Source organism: Pogona vitticeps, chromosome 6, assembly GCF_051106095.1.
Source record: "Pogona vitticeps strain Pit_001003342236 chromosome 6, PviZW2.1, whole genome shotgun sequence".
In the NCBI taxonomy this organism is placed as follows: Eukaryota; Metazoa; Chordata; class Lepidosauria; order Squamata; family Agamidae; genus Pogona; species Pogona vitticeps.
This window is the reverse complement of record NC_135788.1, coordinates 1,309,962-1,332,912: the sequence shown is the minus strand read 5'-3', so window position 1 is coordinate 1,332,912 and position 22,951 is coordinate 1,309,962. Positions and strand designations below refer to the sequence as shown.

At 59.7% G+C, this 22,951-nt stretch overlaps 2 protein-coding genes across 4 annotated transcripts in view; one reads left to right on the top strand and one right to left on the bottom strand.

Annotated features, from left to right (window-relative positions):
- Window positions 1-11,681, top strand: part of PTPN23 (protein tyrosine phosphatase non-receptor type 23) — a 29,730-nt gene extending 18,049 nt beyond the window's left edge. For both annotated transcript variants that reach the window (XM_073002711.2, XM_073002710.2), the window contains exons 13-25: window positions 1,326-1,440; window positions 1,755-1,820; window positions 2,920-3,065; window positions 3,485-3,817; window positions 4,392-4,546; window positions 5,097-5,248; window positions 5,732-5,911; window positions 6,220-8,581; window positions 9,266-9,450; window positions 9,738-9,842; window positions 10,234-10,372; window positions 10,590-10,703; window positions 10,949-11,681. In XM_073002711.2, the coding sequence (XP_072858812.2) occupies window positions 1,326-1,440; window positions 1,755-1,820; window positions 2,920-3,065; window positions 3,485-3,817; window positions 4,392-4,546; window positions 5,097-5,248; window positions 5,732-5,911; window positions 6,220-8,581; window positions 9,266-9,450; window positions 9,738-9,842; window positions 10,234-10,372; window positions 10,590-10,703; window positions 10,949-11,560 (4,664 nt within the window). In that variant the 3' untranslated portion in view covers window positions 11,561-11,681. The remainder of the gene's footprint in view (window positions 1-1,325; window positions 1,441-1,754; window positions 1,821-2,919; window positions 3,066-3,484; window positions 3,818-4,391; window positions 4,547-5,096; window positions 5,249-5,731; window positions 5,912-6,219; window positions 8,582-9,265; window positions 9,451-9,737; window positions 9,843-10,233; window positions 10,373-10,589; window positions 10,704-10,948) is intronic.
- A 3,216-nt stretch (window positions 11,682-14,897) lies between these two features.
- SCAP (SREBF chaperone) overlaps window positions 14,898-22,951 on the bottom strand; it is a 35,545-nt gene continuing 27,491 nt past the window's right edge. For both annotated transcript variants that reach the window (XM_073002712.2, XM_073002713.2), the window contains exons 18-23: window positions 22,188-22,273; window positions 20,913-20,998; window positions 20,208-20,374; window positions 17,460-17,540; window positions 16,589-16,795; window positions 14,898-15,278 (exon numbers count right to left, since the gene is read on the bottom strand). In XM_073002712.2, the coding sequence (XP_072858813.1) occupies window positions 15,033-15,278; window positions 16,589-16,795; window positions 17,460-17,540; window positions 20,208-20,374; window positions 20,913-20,998; window positions 22,188-22,273 (873 nt within the window). In that variant the 3' untranslated portion in view covers window positions 14,898-15,032. The remainder of the gene's footprint in view (window positions 15,279-16,588; window positions 16,796-17,459; window positions 17,541-20,207; window positions 20,375-20,912; window positions 20,999-22,187; window positions 22,274-22,951) is intronic.

Sequence of the window (22,951 nt, the reverse complement as noted above, 5' to 3'; positions counted from 1 at the left end):
ATGCCTGGCATGGGGTGGGTGGTGGGTGGGAGCTGCCTCAAGATCGCCATTTAGCCCCAGGGCTTTGAGCCAGGACAAGCCACCAAGGGAAAGGGCCGGCAGGTCATCATCTCCTCTGGCCCGAAACCCAGCTAGCTTTGAAAAACTCTGGGTCCTCCTCGGTGGGTCGTCTCCTGCTCCAACGGGGGAACCTTCTGCAAATTGGGGTGACTTTGCTGCCTTGTGTAGCCTTCCCGCCAGTTAATATTTGATTCTTTCCTCTACTCTTTTTTTCTCCCCTCCATCTTGGGGTACTGCTATTTGACGTAATAATTTCTTTTTGTTATATTTTTACTTGTTTCATGTGTTTGTAAGCCGCTTAGAGTGGTTGCAAGACCAGATAGGTGGGATATACAGTAAATAGAATAAATAAACTGTGCAGCCTCCCAGTGAAGTAAGGGAGCAAGCGTTGGACGGAGACGGCCGTGGGATGATAAGAACTGAGAAGCAGAAGCATCTACTTGCTGATCTGGCCGAGCCTCTCCTTTCTGCCCCTGTGTTTGCACTCTGTCTGGGGAGCCACTGAATTGTCCTGGGGAGGGAAATAAGCAGCCCTCCCTCAGTGTGCCTCAGGGTCCATTGAAAGGGCCTGCCTGCCATCTCTGGAGAAGACCTGCTGTGCTGAAGTCCCTTGGTGGCGGATCGGGCCGTGTCGAAATGTAAACTGGGAATTGGGGGCCGGGCCTGGCGTCGACGGAAGAGCTGCATTCTTAGCTCACTGTGCAGGCGATGAGAGGTCACCTGTGTCACCAAAAGGGTTTGTCTGCCCGAACCGAAGCCTCTGGCGCGCCTCTCTCCTCGCCCTGCTGAGGAAGGAGGAGGTTGGCTAAAGACAGAACGCCTCCAGGGTAACCTTTCCTTGGAGGAGAGGGCTCCACCCCGTGGCCTTTTTTCCCGGCGTCGTGCCTTTTCCACCTCTCGGAGTCGGCAGTGGTGCCCTCCACGCCCGTCTTGCGGCCCGCTCGTTTTAATCACAAGTAGGAGTAAAGGCTGGGACCCCCACCCCTACCCCCTGCCTTGTTTTGTTCCAATTCAGCTTGAAATGGTTGGTTGAAGTAACGGCTTGGGCGTTGTTAACACTTTTCAATAACACACAGATTTAGAAAAGGAGACCTTTTCCTCTCCTGCCGGCGATTTACTGCAGCCCGTTCCGTGTGTCCTCGCTGTGGCTGCAAGGCCTGGAAGCTTCTCCCAGAATTGTCCCCCTTGCCCAGGTGTCCCCAGGTAACCGGGTCATAACAGCCTTGTCCAACTCTCCTCCTCCTTCCTCCCCCCCCCCCCGCCAGGTGCACCTCTGGTCAAGGCCCTTCCCGTCAACCCCACCGACCCGGCCGTGACAGGCCCGGATATTTTCGCCAAGCTGGTTCCGATGGCTGCCCATGAAGCATCGTCCCTGTACAGGTGGGTCACCCGGTCCCTGTTACCTGACCTTACCGTTGCCTTTGGGGCGCCTGCTTGACCTGGCCGTGGTGCGCAAGAGGATGGAGCAGGGGAGGGAGGGAGACATGGGCAGTCTGCCTGGGAGGATAGTCTCTGGACGGGAGGGGCTGGGTCCCAAGGAGGTGTCACTCGGTGCCTGTTGAGTGTGTGGGGTCATTACCTCCTTTCGGTGCAAGGGTGAGCAAAGGCACACCCACCCACAGACTGGGAACGGTGGAAGCCCTCAAAGGAGGGTCCTGTTGACGCTCAGCGGCTGTTTTCTTTTCCTCTCTCAGTGAAGAGAAGGCCAAGCTGCTGAGAGAAGTGATGGCCAAGATTGACGCCAAGAATGAGGTTCTGGAGTAAGTCTGTTCCTGGATTTGAGGGGCGAGGGGGGTGGAGGGGGGGGAAGAGGGAAAGGGAGCCGTGGCAGGCAGGAGGCCACGGAGGCGGCTGGGGTGTCGATCGTGGAGCCAAGGCCGAACCCCAAGCTCCATGGTGGTGGTGGTGGTGGTGGTGGTGGTGGTGGGGGAATCCCTTTTGAAGAGCATGGCCTTGGAAAGTGTGGCAGAAGGGCCGGGCTGGGGAGGGGGGCCAAGAAAGCCCCACCCGGGCCAGTGATGGAAGGGGGAGAAACAACAGACTGTCCGTGGGGGCTGCCTCTCCCTCTGGCGAAGGGGCGGCTGGTGTTCGCACAGCAGTGCCCGAGAAGGTTTGGGTCCTTCTGCCCCTTCGTGCCGGCCTCTGCCCTGTCTGAAGCTTGCGACACCTTGAGCGGCAACGATCTATAGGCAGTCCCTGGAGAATGGGTGGTGGGCTTCCTGCTCGGTGGCCTTTGATTGCCACCCACCCCTTTCCCCCAAAGGGTGGGAGGCCCCCCCTCGAGGCCTGCCCCTTCTGTGCGCCCTTCTCCTCTGTGACCGTCTCACCATCCTGGGGGGGGGTCATGTCGGCAGGGAGGGCTTCTGGCACCGGAGGGGGCCTCTGCTGGGCGATGGGGTTTGATCCTCTGCGTGGGCGACCGTTGTGATTCCACCCCTTGGCAACCGCGGTCCCGGTGGGCCTGGACGTTTTCTACCTGCCAGCTCCCTCCTTCTGGCAAAAGGGTAGCTTTGCACACACCTGTTCTGTTGCACGGCCGGGGCAGCCTCAGTGGATGCCCTGGTGTGCAGGAGTGGATGCCGCAGCTAGCGGATCCTCTTGCTCGGCTGTTTCCTGAAGGCCATTTGGCCTGTCCGTGCAGAAGAAAGGAGATGCTTGAATGTCCATTAAAAGAGGATGATGGGAAGGGAAAGCTCGGGGCTGTCTTTCAACTCCAGCAGGTGAAGATACCGAGAAGAGGGGCTGTTTCAGGTCCTTTGAGGCCAGTGGGGGAGAGACAAGACCAGAGGACGGTGGATACAAAAGGGCTCTCTAAGCTGCCCCCCCTCCCTCCCTGCTGTTGTCCTTCTCCCTTTGCAGGCAGTTCATGGACTCTCTGCAGTTGGACCCTGAAACGGTGGACAACTTGGACACGTACAACCACATCCCCCCCGTCTTGATGGAAAAATGTGCAGCCCTCAGCGTGCGCCCCGAGACGGTGAAAAACCTGGTCCAGTCCATGCAAGGTAAGAGGCTGGCTTTCTCTGCTTTGCTGAGCTTTGTGGGGAGCGCCTTTCTCCTGGGCTGCTGGCTGGGGCCGAGGAAGGTCTGCGCCTTCCTCTCCGAGGGGCTGCTGTGATCTTGCAGGTGTTGCATCTTTTCCAGACATGCCTGTTCATTCTTTCATTCATTTGTTCGTTCGTTCAGTCCCCACCTTTCACCTTAAAAAGACCCAAGGCAGCTTACATCGCTAAAAAGGTAGTATTAAAGCTAACAACAGTGAGTGTACAAATACTAAATAGGATCAAACAGATTTCATACTGAAAAAAGCATAAGCAACACCAAAAGCCCTTTCAAACCAGTCAAGGCCCCACCATCCATTAAAAACAAAAGGCCCACCTTGGTGCTGCCTCCTTATCTCTCTCTCGCGCTCGCTCCCTGGCAGTGCTCTCTGGAGTTTTCACGGACGTGGAGGCCTCTCTGCAGGAGATCAAGGACCTCCTGGACGAGAACGAGGCCCAGGAGCAGAAGCTGCGGGAGGCCCTGGCGAAGCCACCACCACCGGCGTCGCCTCCCACCCCTTCCTCCTCCTCCTCTTCCTCTGCGCTGGCGGAAGTGGCCAAGGAATGGGCCAAGTACATGGAGGTGCACAAGAAGGCCAGCTTCACCAACACGGAGCTGCACAAGGCCATGAACCTTCACATCAGTAACCTGAGGCTGCTCAGTGGGCCCCTGGAGCAGGTGAGGGCCGCCCTGCCCGCGCCCACCCTGACGGAAGGTAAGGACTGGACCAGGGCCCCTCCTGCCCCTCCTCTGTGTCCAGGGGGGGAGCCCCCCCAGCTGCCGTCCGACGGGACTTTCCCACGCCCCCCCCCCTTTGCTGAGCAGGGCCGGGGGGTTGGCTCTTGCCCCGATAGCCACAGGAAGGGCCCCAAGGGGGAGCTGGAGGTGGGATGTGGCTTCTCAGGAATCAAGAGTAGATCAGGATCCTGAGCAGCCGTTGGAATCCTGCAGGTTCCCCCCCCCCCCCCCCCCCGCTGGTGCCCAAGAAATGTAGCTTCTCCTTGTTCTCTAACTGGATGCTCTGCTGGCTGGCTGCAGTCGGCCGTTCCTGCCTGGTTTTTGTGGGGGGGGGGGTGGTCCCCCCTCCGCCCTTTCTGCCCAGCCATTCATTGGCAAAGCTCCAGATCACAATTCCCACCCCTGGTTTTGGTTGTCTCCCCCCCCCCCCCCACGTCCCACGTCTGGTGCTGATAAGAAGGGAAAGGAAAGGAAGGGGGACGGAGGGTCTTGTGGAGGGGTTTGCCCTCCCCTTGAGTGACCCCTGATCGGCCGAGTCTCTCGCCCCGCAGACGACAAGCAGGTGATGCAGAACCTGAAGCGGATCCTGGCCAAGGTGCAGGAGATGAAGGACCAGCGGATCTCCCTGGAGCAGCAGCTGCGGGAGATGATCCAGAAAGATGACATCACCACCTCCCTGGTGACGACGGATCGGTCGGAGATGAAGGTGAGCCGCTGGGGGCCAGCCGGGCAATCCTCCATGGCCTTGGGGGGGGGTGGCCCAGGGGGTCACCTGACGGTTCCTTCTCCCAGGAAGCGTGGGGTCCTGGGATCCATCCTGGACAGGCCTGGGGGGGGGGGAATCTTCATCAGAAACCCACCCTGGTAGACTCAGGAGGCCCTTCCCTCTGTGGGGCAGCGATGCTCAGAATCCCACAATGTGAGCTGGTGGTGGGGTGCCCCCTCGTGAAGGGAGAATGGGGCACACCGGGAGCTTACTGGGTTGGCCGTCAGGCAAAGCGCCGTCTGGGGTGGCCGTGGGAGAAGAGCGGTCCAGCCCCAGCGCTCCCCAAGAAGGAAGGAGGGTTGACCCGCTCCCGAGGACTTTTATACCCAGAGAACCCCGGAAAAGGGTGGCCGTTGGTTGTCCTTTTCCTGCCTCTCCTTGCCCTCGGGACCACTCCCCGGAAATCCTTTCCTCCGAGCCTCTTTCCCGCCTCCTCTGGCCCTGGCCTTGGCCTTGGCCTTGGCCTGACGCTGGCTCCCTCTCGCTCTAGAAACTCTTTGAGGAGCAGCTGAAGAAGTACGACCAGATCAAGGTCTACCTGGAGCAGAACATGGCGGCCCAGGAGAACATCCTCAAGGCCCTGACGGAGGCCAACGTCAAGTACGCGGCCGTGCGCAAAATCCTCGCTGAGGTGGAGCACAAGTGAGTGGCCGGAGAGGCTCGGGTGGGGGGGGCAAGGAGGAGGCGGACGCTCAAGTCGGCCGGTAGGGGGCTCTGCCACCCTTTTCTGGAGCCCCGAGGGGTGGCACGGCCTTCCGGCTCGACAGGTTTGAGCTTGGATCGATCCTTGGGGGGGCTGCGTCCCAGGAACAGGTGGGGCCCAAAGGGGACCCTGGGGCATCTCGGCGCTCCTGGTTTCGCCTTTCGCCTTGAGGAATCTGGAAAACCCCTCCAGCCGCCGAAGAGCCTCCCCGCGGGGGGTATGCTGGAGAAGTCCAGGGGTGGCTTCCTGGCGTCCGTCCTGAGGAGACCTGGCGCCTGACCTGGCCCACGGAGCGCCCGTCCTTTCCCAGGGCGGCCCTCGGGGCCAACCCTCTTCTCTCCGGAGGGAGAGGCAAGTCCTCCCGGGGTTCCCCCTTGTGCTGATGGCAGGTCGCCTCCGCCCACGGCTCTCTTTCTCCTCAGATGGAACACGACCCTGCAGACGTTGGTGGCTTCGTACGAGGCTTACGAGGACCTGATGAAGAAATCGCAGGAGGGGAAGGATTTCTACGCTGACCTGGAGAGCAAAGTGGCCAAGCTGCTGGAGAAAAGCCGGGCGGCCTGCCAGGAGGCCGAAGCCGCCCGGCAGCAGCTGATGGCCAAGTAGGCAGCCTTGCCAGGGACAGTGGGGGGGGCGGTGGTGGGGGCGGCACAGGGCAGGCAGGAGCCGAGGGGGGGGGAGTTCAAAGGGGGAGGAGAGTTGCTGGCCAAAACCTGGGAGGCCCCGAGACAAGAGCCCCCCAGGCAGGGAGCAGTCGGGTCTTGGGAGACGGGGCTTCTGCTTTCCTCACCGTCTCCTGGCCATGGCTGTGGGGTTGCGGGGTCAGAGGGCAGGGGGGTTTGTCCGCCTCCCCCGCCTCCGCCCGCCTGTGTGCCGCTGACCTCCTTTTCTCTCTCTCTCCTTTCGGCAGGGAGATCAAAGCGAAGTCTCCGGCCAGGCCAACCACTCCCAAACCTCCACTCCAGAAGAAGCCCTCGGACCCCGAGGCGGGCGAGTCTCCCGCCCGGGGCTCCCTCACCCTGGCCGACCTGCCCGAGGAGCTGCGGAGCCTCCCGCCCGAGGTGCTGGCTGCCCACCTGGCCCGCTTGCCCGCTGATGCCCTGGCGGCTCTCGGGCTGGATCCGGCCATCGCAGGCCTACGCGCCCCAGGCCCCGAAGCAGCCTTTGCGGGGATGGGGGCCCTTCCCCAGCTGTCCCATGGGGGCCACTCCCAGGCCCCCTTCACTTCGGGCCACTTCATGGCCCCGGGTCCACTGCCCAGGCATTACCCGCCGGCCAGGGGCCCGGCCAGCACTGGGCAGGGGCCATTCTCCGGCGTTCTGGGGGGTCCTTCCCTTTCCGCCCCCCAGCTCCTGCCCCCTTCTGGCTCCCAGACAGGCCTGCCTTCGCTCAGCTCTGCCCCCTCAGCGGTGCCTTGCCCTCCCGTCTACCCTCCCGGAGCCCTCCTCCAGGGCCCGGCTATGGCACCCGCACCACCAGCGTACCCCAGGGCCCCAGCGCACACATCCCCTCAGCACCTCCCGGTCTCCGTTTCAGCCCCTCCGAGGGGTTATAGCATGGGGCAGCCGCCCCCCAGCAGCGGGACCATCTTGACAGGCCACCCCGGCGCCACCCTGGCTCTCCGGCCGCCCCCTCTGGGCCCGGCTCCCCTGGGGCCCAGCCCTTTCCCCCCGCAGGTGCAGGGGCTCCGGCCGGCCACCACCACTGTGGATAGCATCCAGGCCCCCATCTCCAGCTGCACGGCCCCCCGAGGGGTGGCTCCCCCTGTTTCCCAGCAGCACTGGGTGGGGTCCCTGCCGCAGGGGGGCTTTGGCAGCCCCCAAATGGGAGCCCCCGTCCCGTTCCCCTACGCCCAGACAGGAGGGCCTCCCTTCATGGCCCCCGCCCCTTTCCCCGCAGCTCAGCCCCAGCAGAGCTTCTCCGCTCCCCGGCATCTCCAGCCCCTTCCGGACCGACAGGCGCGCCCCCAGCCGGTGGCGGGGCAACCAGCGGCCCCTCAGCCGTACGCCCCCCAGTTCCTGGCCCAGGCACCACAGCTGGTCTACCAGCACCCCTTCCCCCCACCTCCAGTCTCCGGGCAGCAGGCGGGGACCAGCCAGGGCCCCGCTCGGCCTTCCCCGCCTCCTGCCAGCCCAGGGCAGCTCCCGGGCCAGCTGGGGCCCCAGCGCTATCCGGGGCCAGGCCCGGACCAGCGGCCTCTGGAGGCTCTTCCTCCTCCTCCTTCGGGGGCTTTGGCCTTCCCCACCACCGTGGCCAGGGGCCCCAACCTCCCGAGGGCCATGCTGGGGCCCTCCGGTCAGCCGGCGCCACTCCACCCTTCCTCGCACGCGGCTCTGCAGCCGGGGGCCCTGGCCCAAGTCCCCTTCAGCTCCGTTTCCCAGGCTGCCCCGGCTCAGATCCCTCCTCGGAGCTCGGGGGTGCTGGCGGGGCCCCCACAGCCCCCTCCGGCAAGCCAGCCGCTCCCGCACCACATCCCTCCAGCCCCGAGCCCGGCTCTGGCTCAGATGCCCACCGGAGGGGTGGTGGTGGTGTCGGGGCCGGCCCTGCCCTCCCCGGCACCCTCGCCCCAGCCCTCCCTGGCCATGCCAGGCCCCGCTCTGCTGCCTTCTTCGGGCCTGCTGCCCCAGCGGCCGCCCTCTTCCTTGGGCCCCGGGGCAGCCCCCCTCCTGCCGGGCCCCTCGGAGGCCCCGTTCCTCCACCACCCCCACCCCCCGAGCGCCTCCACCGACGACCTCTTGTCCTCCAGCCCTGAGAGCCAGCATGGGGGCCCCAAGGCGGCCGTGGGCCAGCCCCTCCTGCAGCCCACCAAGGCCGACGCCAAGGAGGGGCTGAAGCCGAAGGCCGTGCAGCTGATCGAGAACGACCCTTATGAGAAGCCCGAGCGCCTCCGGCGTCTCCTCTCGGAGCTGGAGCGCTTCCAGGAGGGGGTGGCCTCTCTGGGCAAGCCCGGCGAGCTGGACAGCCTCTGGAAGGAGCTGCAGGAGGCGCAAGAGAAGGACGCCCGTCAGCTCTCCATTGCCATCGCCCGCTGCTACTCCATGAAGAACCGCCACCAGGACATCATGCCTTACGACAAGAACCGCGTCGTCTTGCAGTCGGGCAAGGACGACTACATCAATGCCAGCCGGATCGAGGACCTCTCCTCCTACTGCCCCACCATCATCGCCACCCAGGCCCCGCTGGTGGGCACCGCCTCCGACTTCTGGCTCATGATCTACGAGCAGAAGGTCTCCGTGGTCGTCATGCTGGTTTCGGAGCAGGAGATTGAAAAGGTAGCTGGGGGGGGGGCGGCGTGGCTGGGAGGTCGGTGCGGGCAGGTGATGGGGCTGGCAACTGGATGTGCAGCCGGATTTCTGCAGGACGGAAGGGAAACACCCCACCCACCCACCCCCCAAAATCTGTAGGGGATCTGTTGAGAGCAAACCTGAGGATGCTGGAAAACACGGATTTATCGCCAACACAATACATGGCATGGTCTCTTGCTCCCTCTCGTAGCCAATTCTGGTAATATCATCTTTAGAAATAGACCTTTCTAGGATTTTTCTTTTCATATTTTTAGTATTTTCAGACCATGGATAAGTGAATCAGAGGAGACTGATCCCGCGGATACAGGGGTCCTGCTGTGTACTGGACCACGTTTTGTGTTGTTTTCTATGATTGGGCTCCCTCCTTCTTAGGCTGGGGAGTTAGAACCTTCCAGGAACCACGATTAGGGCAGGAGAGCGTTGCTCTTTTCCCACATGAGCGGCCTGTTGGGTCCCTGGGCTGCAGTTCAGGGGTTTCCACCAGATTCCCACCTCTGGCTCCGACGTGACTTGTTTTCTTTGGCTCAGGAGGAGTGTGACCTGGCCGTGCCAAGATGAGGACGGAAACCAGGGGCTCTGATCCACCTGAAGAGTTTTCCTTTGGGACGCCCTGCCCAGCCGGTAACCTTTTCTCTCCTCCTTGCTTCACAGCAAAAGGTGGTCTGGTACTTGCCCACGGAGCGGGGCCAGCCGATCGTCCACGGTCCCCTCACTCTGGTCCTGACCAGCCTGAAGGTCACCCCGACCCACACAGAGCGGATGATCACCCTCCAGTTCCGCGACCAGAGCCTGAAGCGCACCGTCATCCACCTGCAGTTCTCCTCCTGGCCTGAGCTGTAGGTGCTCCTGTGGGTCCCCCTTCCAGGGGGGAGCAACGGAGGGGTGGGGAGGGGAGACCTGTCAGGGCTTCTGTTGAACCCCTTCCCCTTGGGGGCTCGGCTTGCGTGGGGAGGGGCCGAGGGGGTCGCGGGGCTTGCTTCTTCTGCTCGGAGGGGCTTCTTGCCCTCCGTTTGCTGCCACTGGAGGTTCCGTGGGGTGGAGCAGATGATGCTCTGCTGACTCTCCTGGCCCAAACCTTTTGAAATGCCGGGCACCGACCTCCTCCTGCCTTTCCTTCCTCCAGGGGCCTCCCTGACAGCAAAGGGGACCTGCTCCGCTTCATCCAGGAGGTGCACAGCCACTACCTCCACCAGCGGCCTCTTCACATGCCCATCGTGGTCCACTGCAGGTAAGACATGGCCGAAAGGGGCAGAAAGTGGGCAGCGTCCCCGGGGATGGACCCTAGGGGAGTCTTCAGCCCCCATCCGGTCTCGTGGGGTTTTTTTTTTCTCCCCCAACGTGGGCGACGCTCCTGCCAGCTGGGTTCTCAGGGGCTGGGGGGCTGGCTGCCCGTTCGTGCCTGGGAATTCAAGGCAGGGAGTGTCATTCCGGGCTCCCCTCTTGGCACCCCTGTTCCTCCATGAACGAGTCCAAATCCTTGAAGAAATGAAGGTTGACAGGAAGAGACTTGGGGGCAGGGGCTGTGTAGAAGAGAAGGGGGGGGAGTGGATCCATGGTGGGCTCTCTCGCTCGGCTGCCTCATCCCCCCTTTCCTCCTCCTCCTCTCCCTCCCCGAACAGCTCTGGCGTAGGCCGCTCGGGCGCCTTCTGCCTCTTGTACGCGGCCATGCAGGAGGTGGAGGCCGGCAACAGCATCCCCGACCTGGCCCACCTGGTGAGGAAGATCCGCCAGCAGAGGAAGCACATGCTGCAGGAGAAGGTAGGGGGGTGGGGGTGGGGAGGTCTTGAGGGGTTTGGGGGCGGGAGAGATGGACGCTGAGACGGAGTCAGCCTGGGCTGCGCAGGCTGGCAGAACGAGCCTGGGGTCCTTTGCCGGGGCCGCGATGGAGGGCAGTTGAGCAAGAGACACACACACACACACACACAGAGAAGGGGCTCCTTCCTTGGCGGCTTTCACGGGGTTTGTTCTTTTCCAGCTGCACCTCAAGTTTTGCTACGAGTCCGTCCTCAAGCACGCCAAGCAGGTGCTGCAGAGACATGGGGTCACGGCCGTGTCCACCGGCAAGCCGGCCAGCAGTGCCACCCAGAAGGTGCGGCTGCCTCCCGAGTTCCCTTCCCCCCCCCCCTTTGGGCGTCAGCACCGTCCCGGGAGAAAAGACCTTCCCCTCCCGGGATGTGGAGGAGGCTGGAGGAGGGTAAACCTGCCCACACACTGAGTCTCTTTCCTTTGCTGGTCTGCTGATGGGGCCTGGGCCCCTCGGGGGGGGTGCGGGTGCAGAGCTGGGCGAGGCGTGGGACTCTGCCTCTAAAAACCTCCCTCTTTCCCTCTCCCCAGGCATACGTTCCCCAGGACCCCCAGGACCTGGTGCTGGGGGGAGACGTGCCCATCAGCTCCATCCAGGCCACCATTGCCAAACTCAGCATCCGACCCCCCGTGGGCGGGGGAGAGCCGGCGACAAACGGGCAGCAGCCGCCAGAGCCCCCGCTGGGGACTGCCACGGGCCACGCCAGCGTGTTCCCAGCCAGCGTGGCCCAACCCGCCTTGCCTGATCACGCAGAGCCCCCTCCGCCCATCTCGCCGCCACCGCCAGCCACCGAGGCCACTGGCCCGTCAGCGGCAGAGAACAGCCACCCTGTGGAGAAGGGAGAAGAGGGGAAAGCGGTGGCAGAGGGGGCCGGCCGCCTGCCGGCTGTTCCTGGGCCAGAGCCCTCCTCCGTGGCGGCGGCTGCAGTGGCCCCTTCCTCCTCCTCCTCCTCCTCCTCCCTGGAGCTGCTGGCCTCCCTCACTCCCGAGGCCTTCACCCTGGACAGCTCCCTGAAGGGCAGGCCCCGAATGAGTAAGCAGAGCTTCCTTCAGCCCCAGAACGGAGAGGGTCTGCGCGGGGCCCCGGCCAGCGACGACCCCCTCAGCATGCTGGACCCCCTCTGGACCCTGAACAAGACATGAGCACGCCGGAGAGAAGGGGGGGGGCTCTGGGACTGACAAGGAGGAGGATGAAGATGATGTCACGGCACCCTCCCACCTCCGGTTGACTCCTCCACTGTGTCTCCAGGTCCTCCCATGAGAGAAGGCAGGCAAGGGGGGGGGGGTTGGGGGAGCGGGAGGCAGACGGTTCACATTGCCGTTCGATTGCAGCTTTTCCAGGAGGAGCCCCACCAAGGCACTTTGTGCGACCGCCGCCAGAGGCTCCCCTGCTTCCAAGGCCACGGATCTCCCCAAAGACCCCGTCCGGTGGCAGTGGACCGGAAGCGGTCTCGGCCCCGTTGGCAGGGAGGGGACACGGTCTTCCAGTGCTAGCCGGGGGCAACCTTGGGGGCGCGTCTCTCTGGTTCGCCTGGTGTGGGCTTCTGTGCAGAGACGGCTGTGGCCGAGCCCCTGCGCCTTGACCCGACCTGCCCCCTGCAAGCCAGACGTTCCCCCAAAGGTGGCTGAGCCCGCTGGGGATGGGCTCAGGGCAAGGCCCCCTCTGGTGTCTTGTGCCACCTGATCCTCTCCGCTCCTTGGGGGTTGTGTGCTCACCTCCCTTCGGAATGAACACCCCAAGTGAGAAGGGGGTGCGAGGGCCCTGTTGACGCCCTCCTGTGCAGCTCTTTAACAGGGACTGACCGTGGCAATTGGGGGAAGAGGGTGGGCAGAAACGGCCCAGGACTTGCCACCTGGGCTGTTTTTGGGGCCAGTCCACTCCTGCCCCCAGGGCTGCTTATGAACCTGTTTTAGGACAAGCTAAAAGCTTGCGCTGCAAGGGAGGAAAGGCTGCTTCCAGTCCCTTTAAAAAGCATTCCTCTTTGGGAGCAGGTCTTATCCTCGGGGAGAGAAGTTATGGAGTCAGCAAAATGGGGCAAACAGCCTTGGCCCAATTCTGGAGCAAGGGAGAAAAGCCACCCCACCCCTCCGAGTGTCGCCCCCCCCTCCCCACTTCCAGGCATGGCGGTGGCTACAGCCCAACATGCACGAAGGCGAGTGTGGATGTAAGATTTCTTTACCGTCTGGCAACAAGAAAAGGAAAAATCCCACCCTGTGCGCTTTGTCCCTAAAGGGTGGGTGGGTGGCCTTGATTTAGCCCTTGTGTTCCGTGGCTACCAGAGGGAAGTAAGAAGTGGGAAAGGCCTTGGGCGGCACGCTTTCTTTTACATTTTTTTTCTTGTAAAAATGTAACATTGTCTTCACGGTTCAACTTCAGCTCTGTAATCTAGATCTTTTTCAGCTCTTTCCTACTAAAAATAAAGGGGGCATTATTTAGGGTGGAGCCTGGGTAGGGGGCCTTTCTTCTTGAAGCAGGCGGCTGGTTTGAATGTGTCGGCGTGCCAGTTTCAGAGTTTGTGGCTTTTGAGTTCTTTGCACATTGGCAACATTAATCATCTTCTACAATGGGGTGGGTGGGGAGAGTGATGCTCCTATTCAAGGGGTACTACCATTGTGAAACTCAAAAAGAAATTGTCACCAGTGCCTGACACAAGAATAGTTACGGGCGCAGCTGGCGGTCCAGAAGGGGCCCTTCGCCAAGCGATGCGCCTGCCTCTGCTGCAGACAGTGGTGGCTGGACACACACACACACCCCGCCAAGGGCTGCCTGTTCTTCCCTCACAGCCACGGGAGGGTGGATGTATATCCCAGCTCCTTCACCCCTTTCCTCCTCCAGGCCCCAAAGACACACACACACGAGCCGGTTAGTTGGTTCTGTTTAATGCATCTGTACCTGCACACATTATAAAAACACAACCGGATACAAAAGCTGCTTCCGCTGCACCGTCCAAAGGGGTGCAGCAGAGCTAAGGCCACCTGAGGCGTGGTGTGGACACCGACCAAAGCCCCTCCTTGGGTTTGTTCAGCAGGAGCGCAAAAGGGGGCAGGGGGTTGCAGGCCCCAGACGGGGGGGGGGAGCCTTCGCTGGCCAGCCTCCAACCACATGGGTGTCTCCCCCCCCCCCGGACCCAGGCAGCTGTTCCCCCGCCTTGGGGAAGTGGGAGAGGTGGAATACAACAGGCAAACCCTAAAAAGCATCCTTTAGTAGGCTACAAAGCAGAGGGCTCCCTACAGCTAGAAGTCCTAAGTTAAAAACAAAACATGAACTAGAGAGTCAGTCAATGAATGGCTTTACCATTTTTTTTTTTTTAAAAAATAATCTCCAGTTGCTGGTCTGCCTTGGTTCCTTCTCTCTCTTTTTGTCTGCCACCTGAATTCTCATGCCACACCCTGGCAGCCAAGAACTAAACCAGGAACAACTGGCTAGCAGTGCGTGTTGTGCCCATAGGCGTGCAAGCAGGTCTGCCGGCAGGATGGGTCCCAATCGGGAATCCTCCCAAGGCAGACTCTGGTCCCCAAGAAAGGGCAGATCCGGCAGAGCTCCCTGCCTCGAACCGGGATGATGCCCTGTGACGCCTCTGCCCGAGAGGAGGGGCAGGCCAGCACCGGTGCAGCAGGCACCCTGCCCCGGTCTGCTCACGCTACAGACCTGTGGGAGGAGGGCGGCTTCTGTCGGAGGGCCACCCCGACTCTCTCCAGGGGCCTGACCCGGCAAGGAGGCCTGGCCTGGCTGCTCTTGACGGAGGCACCAGCTTCAGCCGAGGGGAAGGCAGGGGGGGAACCCCACCCTGCAGAAAGGCTGCCCTCGTCCTTTGCCCACTGCCCCTCTACCGGAATAAATAACTATGTACAGCACATAAATAAACAGGGCAGGGAGCACGACCCGCCTCGCTTTCGGGGCAGACAGACAGAGGCAAGAGGACTGGACCAGCAGGTGGAGGGCCCCGTGGGGCGGCTTGGTTGCCTGCCTTCGGGGTGGCTTGTTCAAGACACGCGCACGCACATACCCACACCCCCAGTGCTTGCTTCCTCTGTCTCCTTTTGAAAAAGTCCTCCACGGCAGAACACACCTCGCCCCCCCCCCCCAAAATCTAAGCTCTTGGGTCTTCTTCCCTCAGAATTGTGTGGCACAAGGCTTGCCAGGCGGAGGGGCGCGATCGGACCAGCTAGGCAAAAGGGCTAAGTGCTGAGAACAGCCGGCTTCCAGCCACCACAAAGCACACCACCCTCCTCCTCTCTTGTGACTGTGCTCGATGCGTGTTGTTGCAAAGGCCGGACCGGCTCCCGGCCTTTGTGAGGCGGCTGCAGCTGCTTTTGAGGGGCAGAACCAGGTGTCCTCGGGCTTCTCGCTCGCTCGCTCGCTCGCTCTTGGGGTGGGAAGGAGTGCTGGACGGAAGCGGCCAGGAGGCCTCTTCTCCATCCACTCCGCAGCAGCTTCCTATGGATCTGTACGGATCTGGGATCTCCAGCTTAACCCAAACCCCTGGCTGAGATGGGAGGAAGCTCCGGCAGGGGTAGGGGTGGGGGAGTCTACATTCCACTCCAAGAAGAAATCTACATTCCACTCCACTGGGTGGCCCAGTCAGGAAAAATGGCCGCCTTTTGCCCCCCCACTTCAGTCCCGCTTCTCCAGCACGGAGGGCACGTAAACCAGGCTGAGTTCACTGCCGAAGTTGCAGACGATGGCCGCGTTCTCCAGCACCAGGATCTGGCGGGCCGGCTGGGACTCGTTGCTCTTGCCCAAGTAGACGGTTTGCAGCAGGTCCCCGTAGCCGATGTCCCAGAAGGAAACGCAGCCCTGGCCTCCCGTCACCAGCAGGTTATCGGAGATCAAGCCCAGGCTGGCTCCGCAGCCCATGTCCTGGCATCAAAACGGAAAGAGAGGGAGGAGGGAGGAAGGGGGGGGAAGAGAGAGATGGGGAAGGAAGGGCACACAGAGCAGCCCGGTGAGTCTTCTCTCTCTCTGCTTTTCCACGGCTGCAGAGCACGAAAGCCACGTGTGCCACACACGCCAGCCGGTGCCTCTCGCCCGCCTGCACCCACACACCCCTCCCCATGCACCTGAGGGTTCACCCCCCAAGATGCAGCCCCACAGCAGCAGAGAGGCAGAGCGCCTGCTCTTCAAGCACAGAAGCTTCTCCACACCTAAGGAGGAGAATCCAGAAACAACAACATGAAATATTCATGCAGGGCTCTACGATAAAAGGACAGCGCCCTGGTTGGTAGGTAGGCTTGGAAGCTGCATTTCATGCCTAGTCGTTATTGAAGAGCCCAGTTTAGTAATCAGTTATTTCCTTGGAAGCTTTGTTCTGTGAACAACCACATTGATTAGTGGATAAACGAAGCGGCCACAAAAACAACACGTGCTAACAAATTTAGCTGGCTGTACCTTTGAAGCTTGGTTATTCTCACACTCTTGCGTCTGAAGAAGTGGTCTCGTTCCACAAAAGTTCACATTAAATTATACCACTTGGTCTTCCAGGTGGCGCCGCCGCCGCTGTGTTTCTGTCTCGTTTCTAGATTAGCTTCTGTTTTGTTGTGTGTCCCTAGCTGAGACGCGTGCACAGGCTGACATGGCTACCACTTCAAAAATGACAGTAATTTTTAAAAAATGTGATGGACTGACGGGAACAGGCGTAGATCCAACGTGCTCAGTAAGCACGGCTGGAGAAAGATGCCGTCTGTCTCAACAGGAGGTCCTCCTGAGTGGTCTTCCAAAAAAGGAGGATGGCCGGAAGCCTTGTAATCTCAAGGGGGTTCCTGGAAAGAGCCCTGCCAGCTCCTGGGGGCCCTTGAAGGGCTCAGAAGGGATGCCTGCAGCCAAGGGCCACGAGGACGCTCCAGGGAAGGAGGAAGCAGGCGTGAGGATGATCCCTCCAGGAGCTGCCTTGCTTTTGGTCCAGAAGCCCAAATCGGTGGCCCTGCGAAGTCTTCCAGCAGCCCCTTCCTTCAGACCTAAGGGAAGCTCCCGAGCTGTGGCCAAGGGCCACCCCATGCGAAGCCCCACATGGAGACCGAACGCTGGCTGAGGGGCAACTGTGACACTCTCTGGCATCCTCTGGGCATGCCCAGCCCAGACGCCGCCAACCCCTGCACCCAAGCAGCAGGATGACCCTGTCTACCCCACCCCACCCCACCCCACCCCAGCGGGGACAGGCCCTAGCCAGGCACCTGCTGGATGGAATAGTGCTTGATCCCAGAGCTCCGATCCCAGATGCTGATGACGTCGTCCAAGCCACTGCTGATCACGCAAGAGGCCGTGCAGGTCAGGGAGGTGACGTCCCCGCGGTGGGCGTACATGTGGCTCACTCGGCTGCCGGTCAGCACATCCCAGAGGCAGATGGCGCCATCCTGGCCCCCACTGGCCAGCACCATGGTCTGAAAGGAGGAAGGAAGGAAACCTCCACTCACATGCCCAGGACCGGGCAGCGAGGTCGGGCAGGGGCATTCCCGTTGGCTCAAGCTCAATGAGGACAGACCGACCGGTGCCCAGTTCGGCCACGAGAGAAGCAAGAGTGGTCGGGCTCTGTCGCTGAACACCTGGCCTCCGACATCCGCACAGACATACACCTAAGACCCTGTCGGCCGACAGGCCTGGACAAGGCGGCCTTTCTGGACTCTGGGAACCCAGTTCCGGCCCCCGTAGGAGGTCTCCTAGCTAGGGCTGTCCAACTAGGGAGAGTTGTGATGTCTCACGCTCCCGAGGGAAACCATTCTGGCTTTCGCCTACACGGCTTTGCTGGTTAAGAGGCAAAAAGCACCTGCACATGCGGTCGGGGGCTGTGTCAAAGGCACCCTTGAAACCCACACCTCCCTCAAACTGGTTGATCCCGAGCAGCCAGAAGGTGCCACCATTTGCTAGACACACACTGCAGGCCGACACAGCCGACGGCCACAGCCACCAATGATGTCTTTCTCTCATACAGAAGGAACAACCTGGCTACCTCTCGCCCCCCCCCCACCCGTCTCCTCAGAGATCTCCTGTGCAGCTGATGACTAGAAAGGAGCCCGCCGTGGCAAACACCTTCCAAGGGCTTCCTACCTGATCCATGTAGACAGCGGTGATGGCTCCCGAGTGGCCCTGCAGAGTGAAGAGGCAGCAGGAGTCTTCCAGACGATACACCTGAGGGAGGGAAGGAGGGAGGGAGGGGAAACACGATCAGCAGGGGCAAAGCTGGCACCTCTCTCTCTCTCTCTTTCTCTCAATTTCCCATCCATGCCCAACATGTGCTGCCCAGCACACAAGGGGCTCCTTTCCTCTGCCACAAGTGCCTTTTGAAAACCGGGAACGCAAAGGGGCTGCCCTCACACCAGCCAGAAATGGCACAGCCCATGGTATTCCTGACCCACTCATGGGAGCTGCTCCCTCCCAGAGGGCAAGAGATAAAGATGCCCCCACTGTCGGCGGCAAAGGTGACTCCCTCCCTTTTGGAGGGACGACCCTTGCCGCAAAGAGTGGGTTCGCAGTCTGGGGATCCACCTGGACCCGGCGCTCTCCATGGAGACTCAGGTGGCATCAGTGGTCCGCACCGCTTTTTCATCTCTGGCGGATAGCCCGGCTGCGACCCTGTCTCGATGTGGGGGCGTTCACCATCCTGGTCCATGTGCTCGTAATCTCAAGATTAGACCACTGTAACGCACTCTACGTGGGGCTACCTTTGAGGCTGACGCGGAAACTCCAAGTGGTGCAGAATGCAGCAGCCAGACTCCTAAGTGGAGCGCGAAGATACCATCACATTTCTCCTATTCTGGCTGCGCTGCATTGGCTGCCCATTTGGTTCCGCGTTGACTTCAAAGTTCTGATGCTTACGTTTAAAGCCTAAACGGTTTAGGGCCTCGATACTTGGCGGAACGCTTACTCCCACCCAGTTCTACCCGTGTCACTCGTGCGAGTCAGGAGGTGAGGCTGAGGAGCCTGATGCCGAGGGAGGCCCGGAAGGAAAAAACAAGAAACCGGGCCTTCTCAGCAGTGGCTCCTCGCCTCTGGAACAACTTACCTCCTGACATTCGTGCCACCCCCTCGCTGGGTATTTTCAAGAAACAACTGAAAACATGGATGTTCAGGCAAGCCTTCCCCCTTCCCCCTTTCCCCCTAATACCTAATTATTCTTTTTTCTTTCTGCTACAGTGGTGCCTCGCACAACGAGTGCCTCACACAACGATGAATTCACACGATGCCTTTTTCTGTTAAATTTGCTGCCTCACACAGCGATGTTTCCTATGGGGGATTTTCACACAACGATCTCCCTTTTCGCTCCTGTAAAAGTGTCTTACAATGTTTGGACGCTGTTTTAAATGATTGCAATGGCTAGTCCACCTCCTGAAACCTATGCAAACTGATTTTGGTGTTGTTCTGACACTTCGTTAATTTATGATGATTTTTTGTTTTTTCTCCATAGGAAACCATTGGATGGTCTGTCTAATGGTTTCCAATGGAAAAAAAAAATCATCATAAATTAACGAAGTGTCAGAACAACACCAAAATCAGTTTGCATAGGTTTCAGGAGGTGGACTAACCATTGCAATCATTTAAAACAGCGTCCAAACATTGTAAGACACTTTTACAGGAGCGAAAAAGGACTTCGCAAAGGCATTGAAATGTATTGAGTCGGCTTCAATACATTCCAATATAGGAAACATTGTTTCACTCAACGATGTTTCCTATGGGGATTTTCACTGAACGATGGCAATCCGTTCCAACTGGAACGGATTAACCGGTTTTCAATGCATTCCTATGTGAAATGGTGTTTCACAGAACGATGTTTCACACGTTGATTTTTTTGGAACCAATTAACATCGTTGTGTGAGGCACCACTGTATAAAATACCCTGTTTCTTGCCATCTTTGGGGAAAAATTATTCTATCTTTTAATTATGCAAATTATGTTATGTTTGTGATATGTTATTTGTTTAATTTTTAGTGTGTGTTGTAAGTTACCTAGAGTGGTCACAACTGACTAGATAAGCAGGGTATAAATGAAATGAAATGAAATGGAATGAATGAATGAATGAATGAATGAATGAATGAATGAATGAATGAATGAATAAATAAATAAATAAATAAATAAATAAAGATGACGCTGCCTTGGGCAGGCTGTGGAAGGAGGCAAGTGGGAGAAGGGGGCACCCCACCCCCCTCTCTGCCTCCTCCGGAAGCCTCTGTTCTCAGCCAAAGGGCTCCTTTGGCGCCTCTGCTCTTGAATCTTCCTTTAAGGGGCTCCCTCCTTATAGAGGAAGTCACAGATTTAGCCGAGTGTCCACTGTTGCCAGTTTACATCCCCTCCCTAGCACAGTCTGGAACCACATACAGGCCAGGGGTGCCAACCCGATATTGCCAACCACTTGACTAAAATGCCAGGAAAGCCTGACCACCAGCCTCAGTGGGAAGCCCAGGCCATCAAGACGTGGTAGACCGAGGATGGCCCTCGAGAGGGGGCTGGGTGGCAGTTGTCAGCCACCCCTCGGCCACACAGGGAAGGGTGCCCAACAACACCGGGTGGGCCTGGGAGACCCACCGCAAGCCGACACAGCCACCGGCCACAGCGCTGGGGCCACCGGCAACCAGCAGGAGAGGCTGTGCCTGAAACACAGAACGGAGCAGAGGTCTGCCTGCACCCTCCTCCCCCATCCCAGCCTCGTACAGGAGGGTTCACAGGCAGAGTTTTTCTCTGCTCCAGTTTTGTGCGAAGACCGTCCTTGCCTGAAAAGGCCTCCCAGGTCAGGAGGGGGGAAAAAATAACTGCGGTTAACAAGGGCTGGCCTCCAGACCTCGGGCCTCATTCTTTACTCACTCTCAGGGTATGATCCTGACTCCCCGTGACAAGCCTCCCCGCAGCTGCCTTCAGAGCCGTGATGGGCTTCTGGTGGGCGCAGGTCACGGTGTGGGTCAGCCGGCATGCGATGACGTCGCTGTTGCTGTACATGGGAGAGGCTGGCAGGCTGCTCCGCCCGGGAGTTCCTGGGAAAGAGAGAGAGAAAGTGTGAGTGTGTGCACGCGCACGTATGCGGGCGGGCAGGCAAGGCAGGCTGACTCATCCCGGAGCCCTTCAGGAAACACAAGGAAGGGCAGCGCTCTTGGCCCATGTGGGGCACTCTACTGGGGCTCTCCACTTCTGCTTCCCAGACCAGGTCCCTATGTGTTTCAGCACGAGGAGTAGAAGGAGGAAGACGACTCACCACCATAGTCACCTCCGTTACCTTCCGGGACTGCTCAGGAGAGAGGAGAGGAGCCGAGGGAAAGAGGAAGAGCAGGCAGAACTGTCGCCGGGGCCAAAGGCCAGGCCTCTCAACGAGCCTGGTGCTCGCCGAGAAGAGGGCCAGGAATTTCCACGTGGCCACTGAAGAGCACGTGGGCAGGAAGGTTTCTCACTTTGACCTCCCGCTGCACCTGTTCCAGGTCCCTCCATTTTTAGGAAAAGGCTCTGAGCTTGGAGGGACACCAACACAAGCAGGACCCACATCTGTCTCCGGTGTGATAGATGGGCAGCTCCTCTTACCTCGGAACTGGGAGTGCTCGAAGGAGGTGGTGTGGGTCTTCAAGGAATAGAAGTCCAGCGAGCCATTGAGCCTGGCAGCGACAATCCTAGACAAGAAAAGACAAACAGCCCTGCTTCCTATAGAGAGGATTTTGGCAGGCTGCCTTTTAAGGCCCAAAAGCCGCTCCAAAGCAGTGTCCAGTCCTCTAAATCCAAACAGAAACCATAAACTACAAGAACAATTATTTTTAACCAAGAAGAAGAAAAAAGGTTCCATCCCAAAGCGTGGCTGAAGAGTCACCATGGCTGAAATCCATCTGGCACAACACAGGTGTAAACGTTGACCGTGTTGCAGCCTGCAGCGTGGGTCTTTGATCTAGGTTTAAAGCTTCCTGCCTCTCCCCCTCCCATACACCTTTTATGGTCTCTCCCCACCCCACCCCCCGGATCTGTTTTGACACGGAGAAGCTCCTGGGAGCCTTTGGGACACGTGTGCCTGTTTTTTTTTTTGGGGGGGGGTGCCTTTAATATCAGGAAATCATAATCATTACCTGATGGCTGCCATCAGGCCACCTGTGGCCCCTGACCTCTCTCTCTCTCTCTCTCTCTCTCTCTCACACACACACACACACTCACACTCACACACACACACACACACACACACACCCGAGACTCAGAACCTGAGAGGAGGAGGCAGGAAGCTTTGCATGGTACTAATGGTAAACATCCCAGGCTGATGATGTCGATGCCCCTTGGGCAACAAGACAACAAGACATCAGCCACTGCATTCCCAGCCATCACGGCTGAAGCTGTTCATATATTCAAAAGGCTGGCGATGAACACTCCTTTGGCAGGCAGGCAGGCGGGTGGGTGCGGGGGGGATCCCTCCCTGAACAAGGCAATGGCTGGATATGACAGCACAGAGGCTTGTACGGCCCCCTCCCCAGCATGACAAGTGGGAGGGCCGTCCAGGCAAGATCAGCGGGAGAAAGAGGAGCCGAGGGAGGAGCCGAGGGAGGGGTGGCTGGCCAAGGGAGCATGCAAGGGGGCGGGCGGGGAGGCCTGGGGGGGGTGGGGGGCCGGGGCCTTGGGAGAGGCGGGAGAGCTCAGAGCCTCTGAGCCAGGGCTGGGGGGGGGGGGGGACTGAAAAGAAGCAGCCGCCGGCGAGGCTCTCAGGTCACCTTCCCAACATCTGCTCAAAAATGTCACGTCCAGAGCCCAACGGCCGCCCTCTCTGGGGGCAAGCAGACTGACCGACCGACGGACCGGGCGGAAAGCCCAGGCAAAACCTCTCACCTGCTGTTCAAGAAGATCAACGCAGTGATGCCCGACTGGCCCTCTTCGTTGCTGCAGCGCAGAGTGCCTTCGATCGCATCCCACACCTGCAAGACCAAGGGGACTGGAGAGGGTGGCCCAGGCAAGGCTCCCCTTCCCCCCACCCTCCCAGCAGTGTTCTGGGGTGGGGGGGTTATGCCTCACGACAGCATCGCAAAACGATGTTTCCTATGAGGGAATTTCGCTTTGCGATGATCGGTTCCAATGATGATTTCCAACAGCTGATCAGTGGTTTCAAAATGGCCGCTGGGTGCTCAAAATGGCTCCCCGCTGGACAGGGAGTGAAAATGGCCGCCCTATGGAGGATCTTCGCTGGACGGTGAGTTTTAAGCCCATCGGAACGCATTAAACAGGTTTTAATGCGTTTCTATGGGCTTTTAAATTTTGCTTTACGATGTTTTCGTTCTACAGCGATTTCGGTGGAATGAATTAACATCGTAATGCGAGGCACCACTGCACGCCGCTTAGCTATTCTTTGGAGAATACCTAAGTGGCGTACAACCAATATGCAAATAAAGAGTCTCCGGGGTCACCAGCTGCAGAGCTGACAGGGCAAAATAGGACGGACATTTCCACACAAGAGGAGGATGCACTGCTTGGGGGGGGGTATCCACTTCTCCCTGGCCCTGGACAAACCTTTTGCTGGCTCCTTCTCTAGGGCGCCCGGCTATGCTCTGTGGGGAGGGGCACAGGGAGGTGGGTTTTGTCTGAACGACATCCTCCGG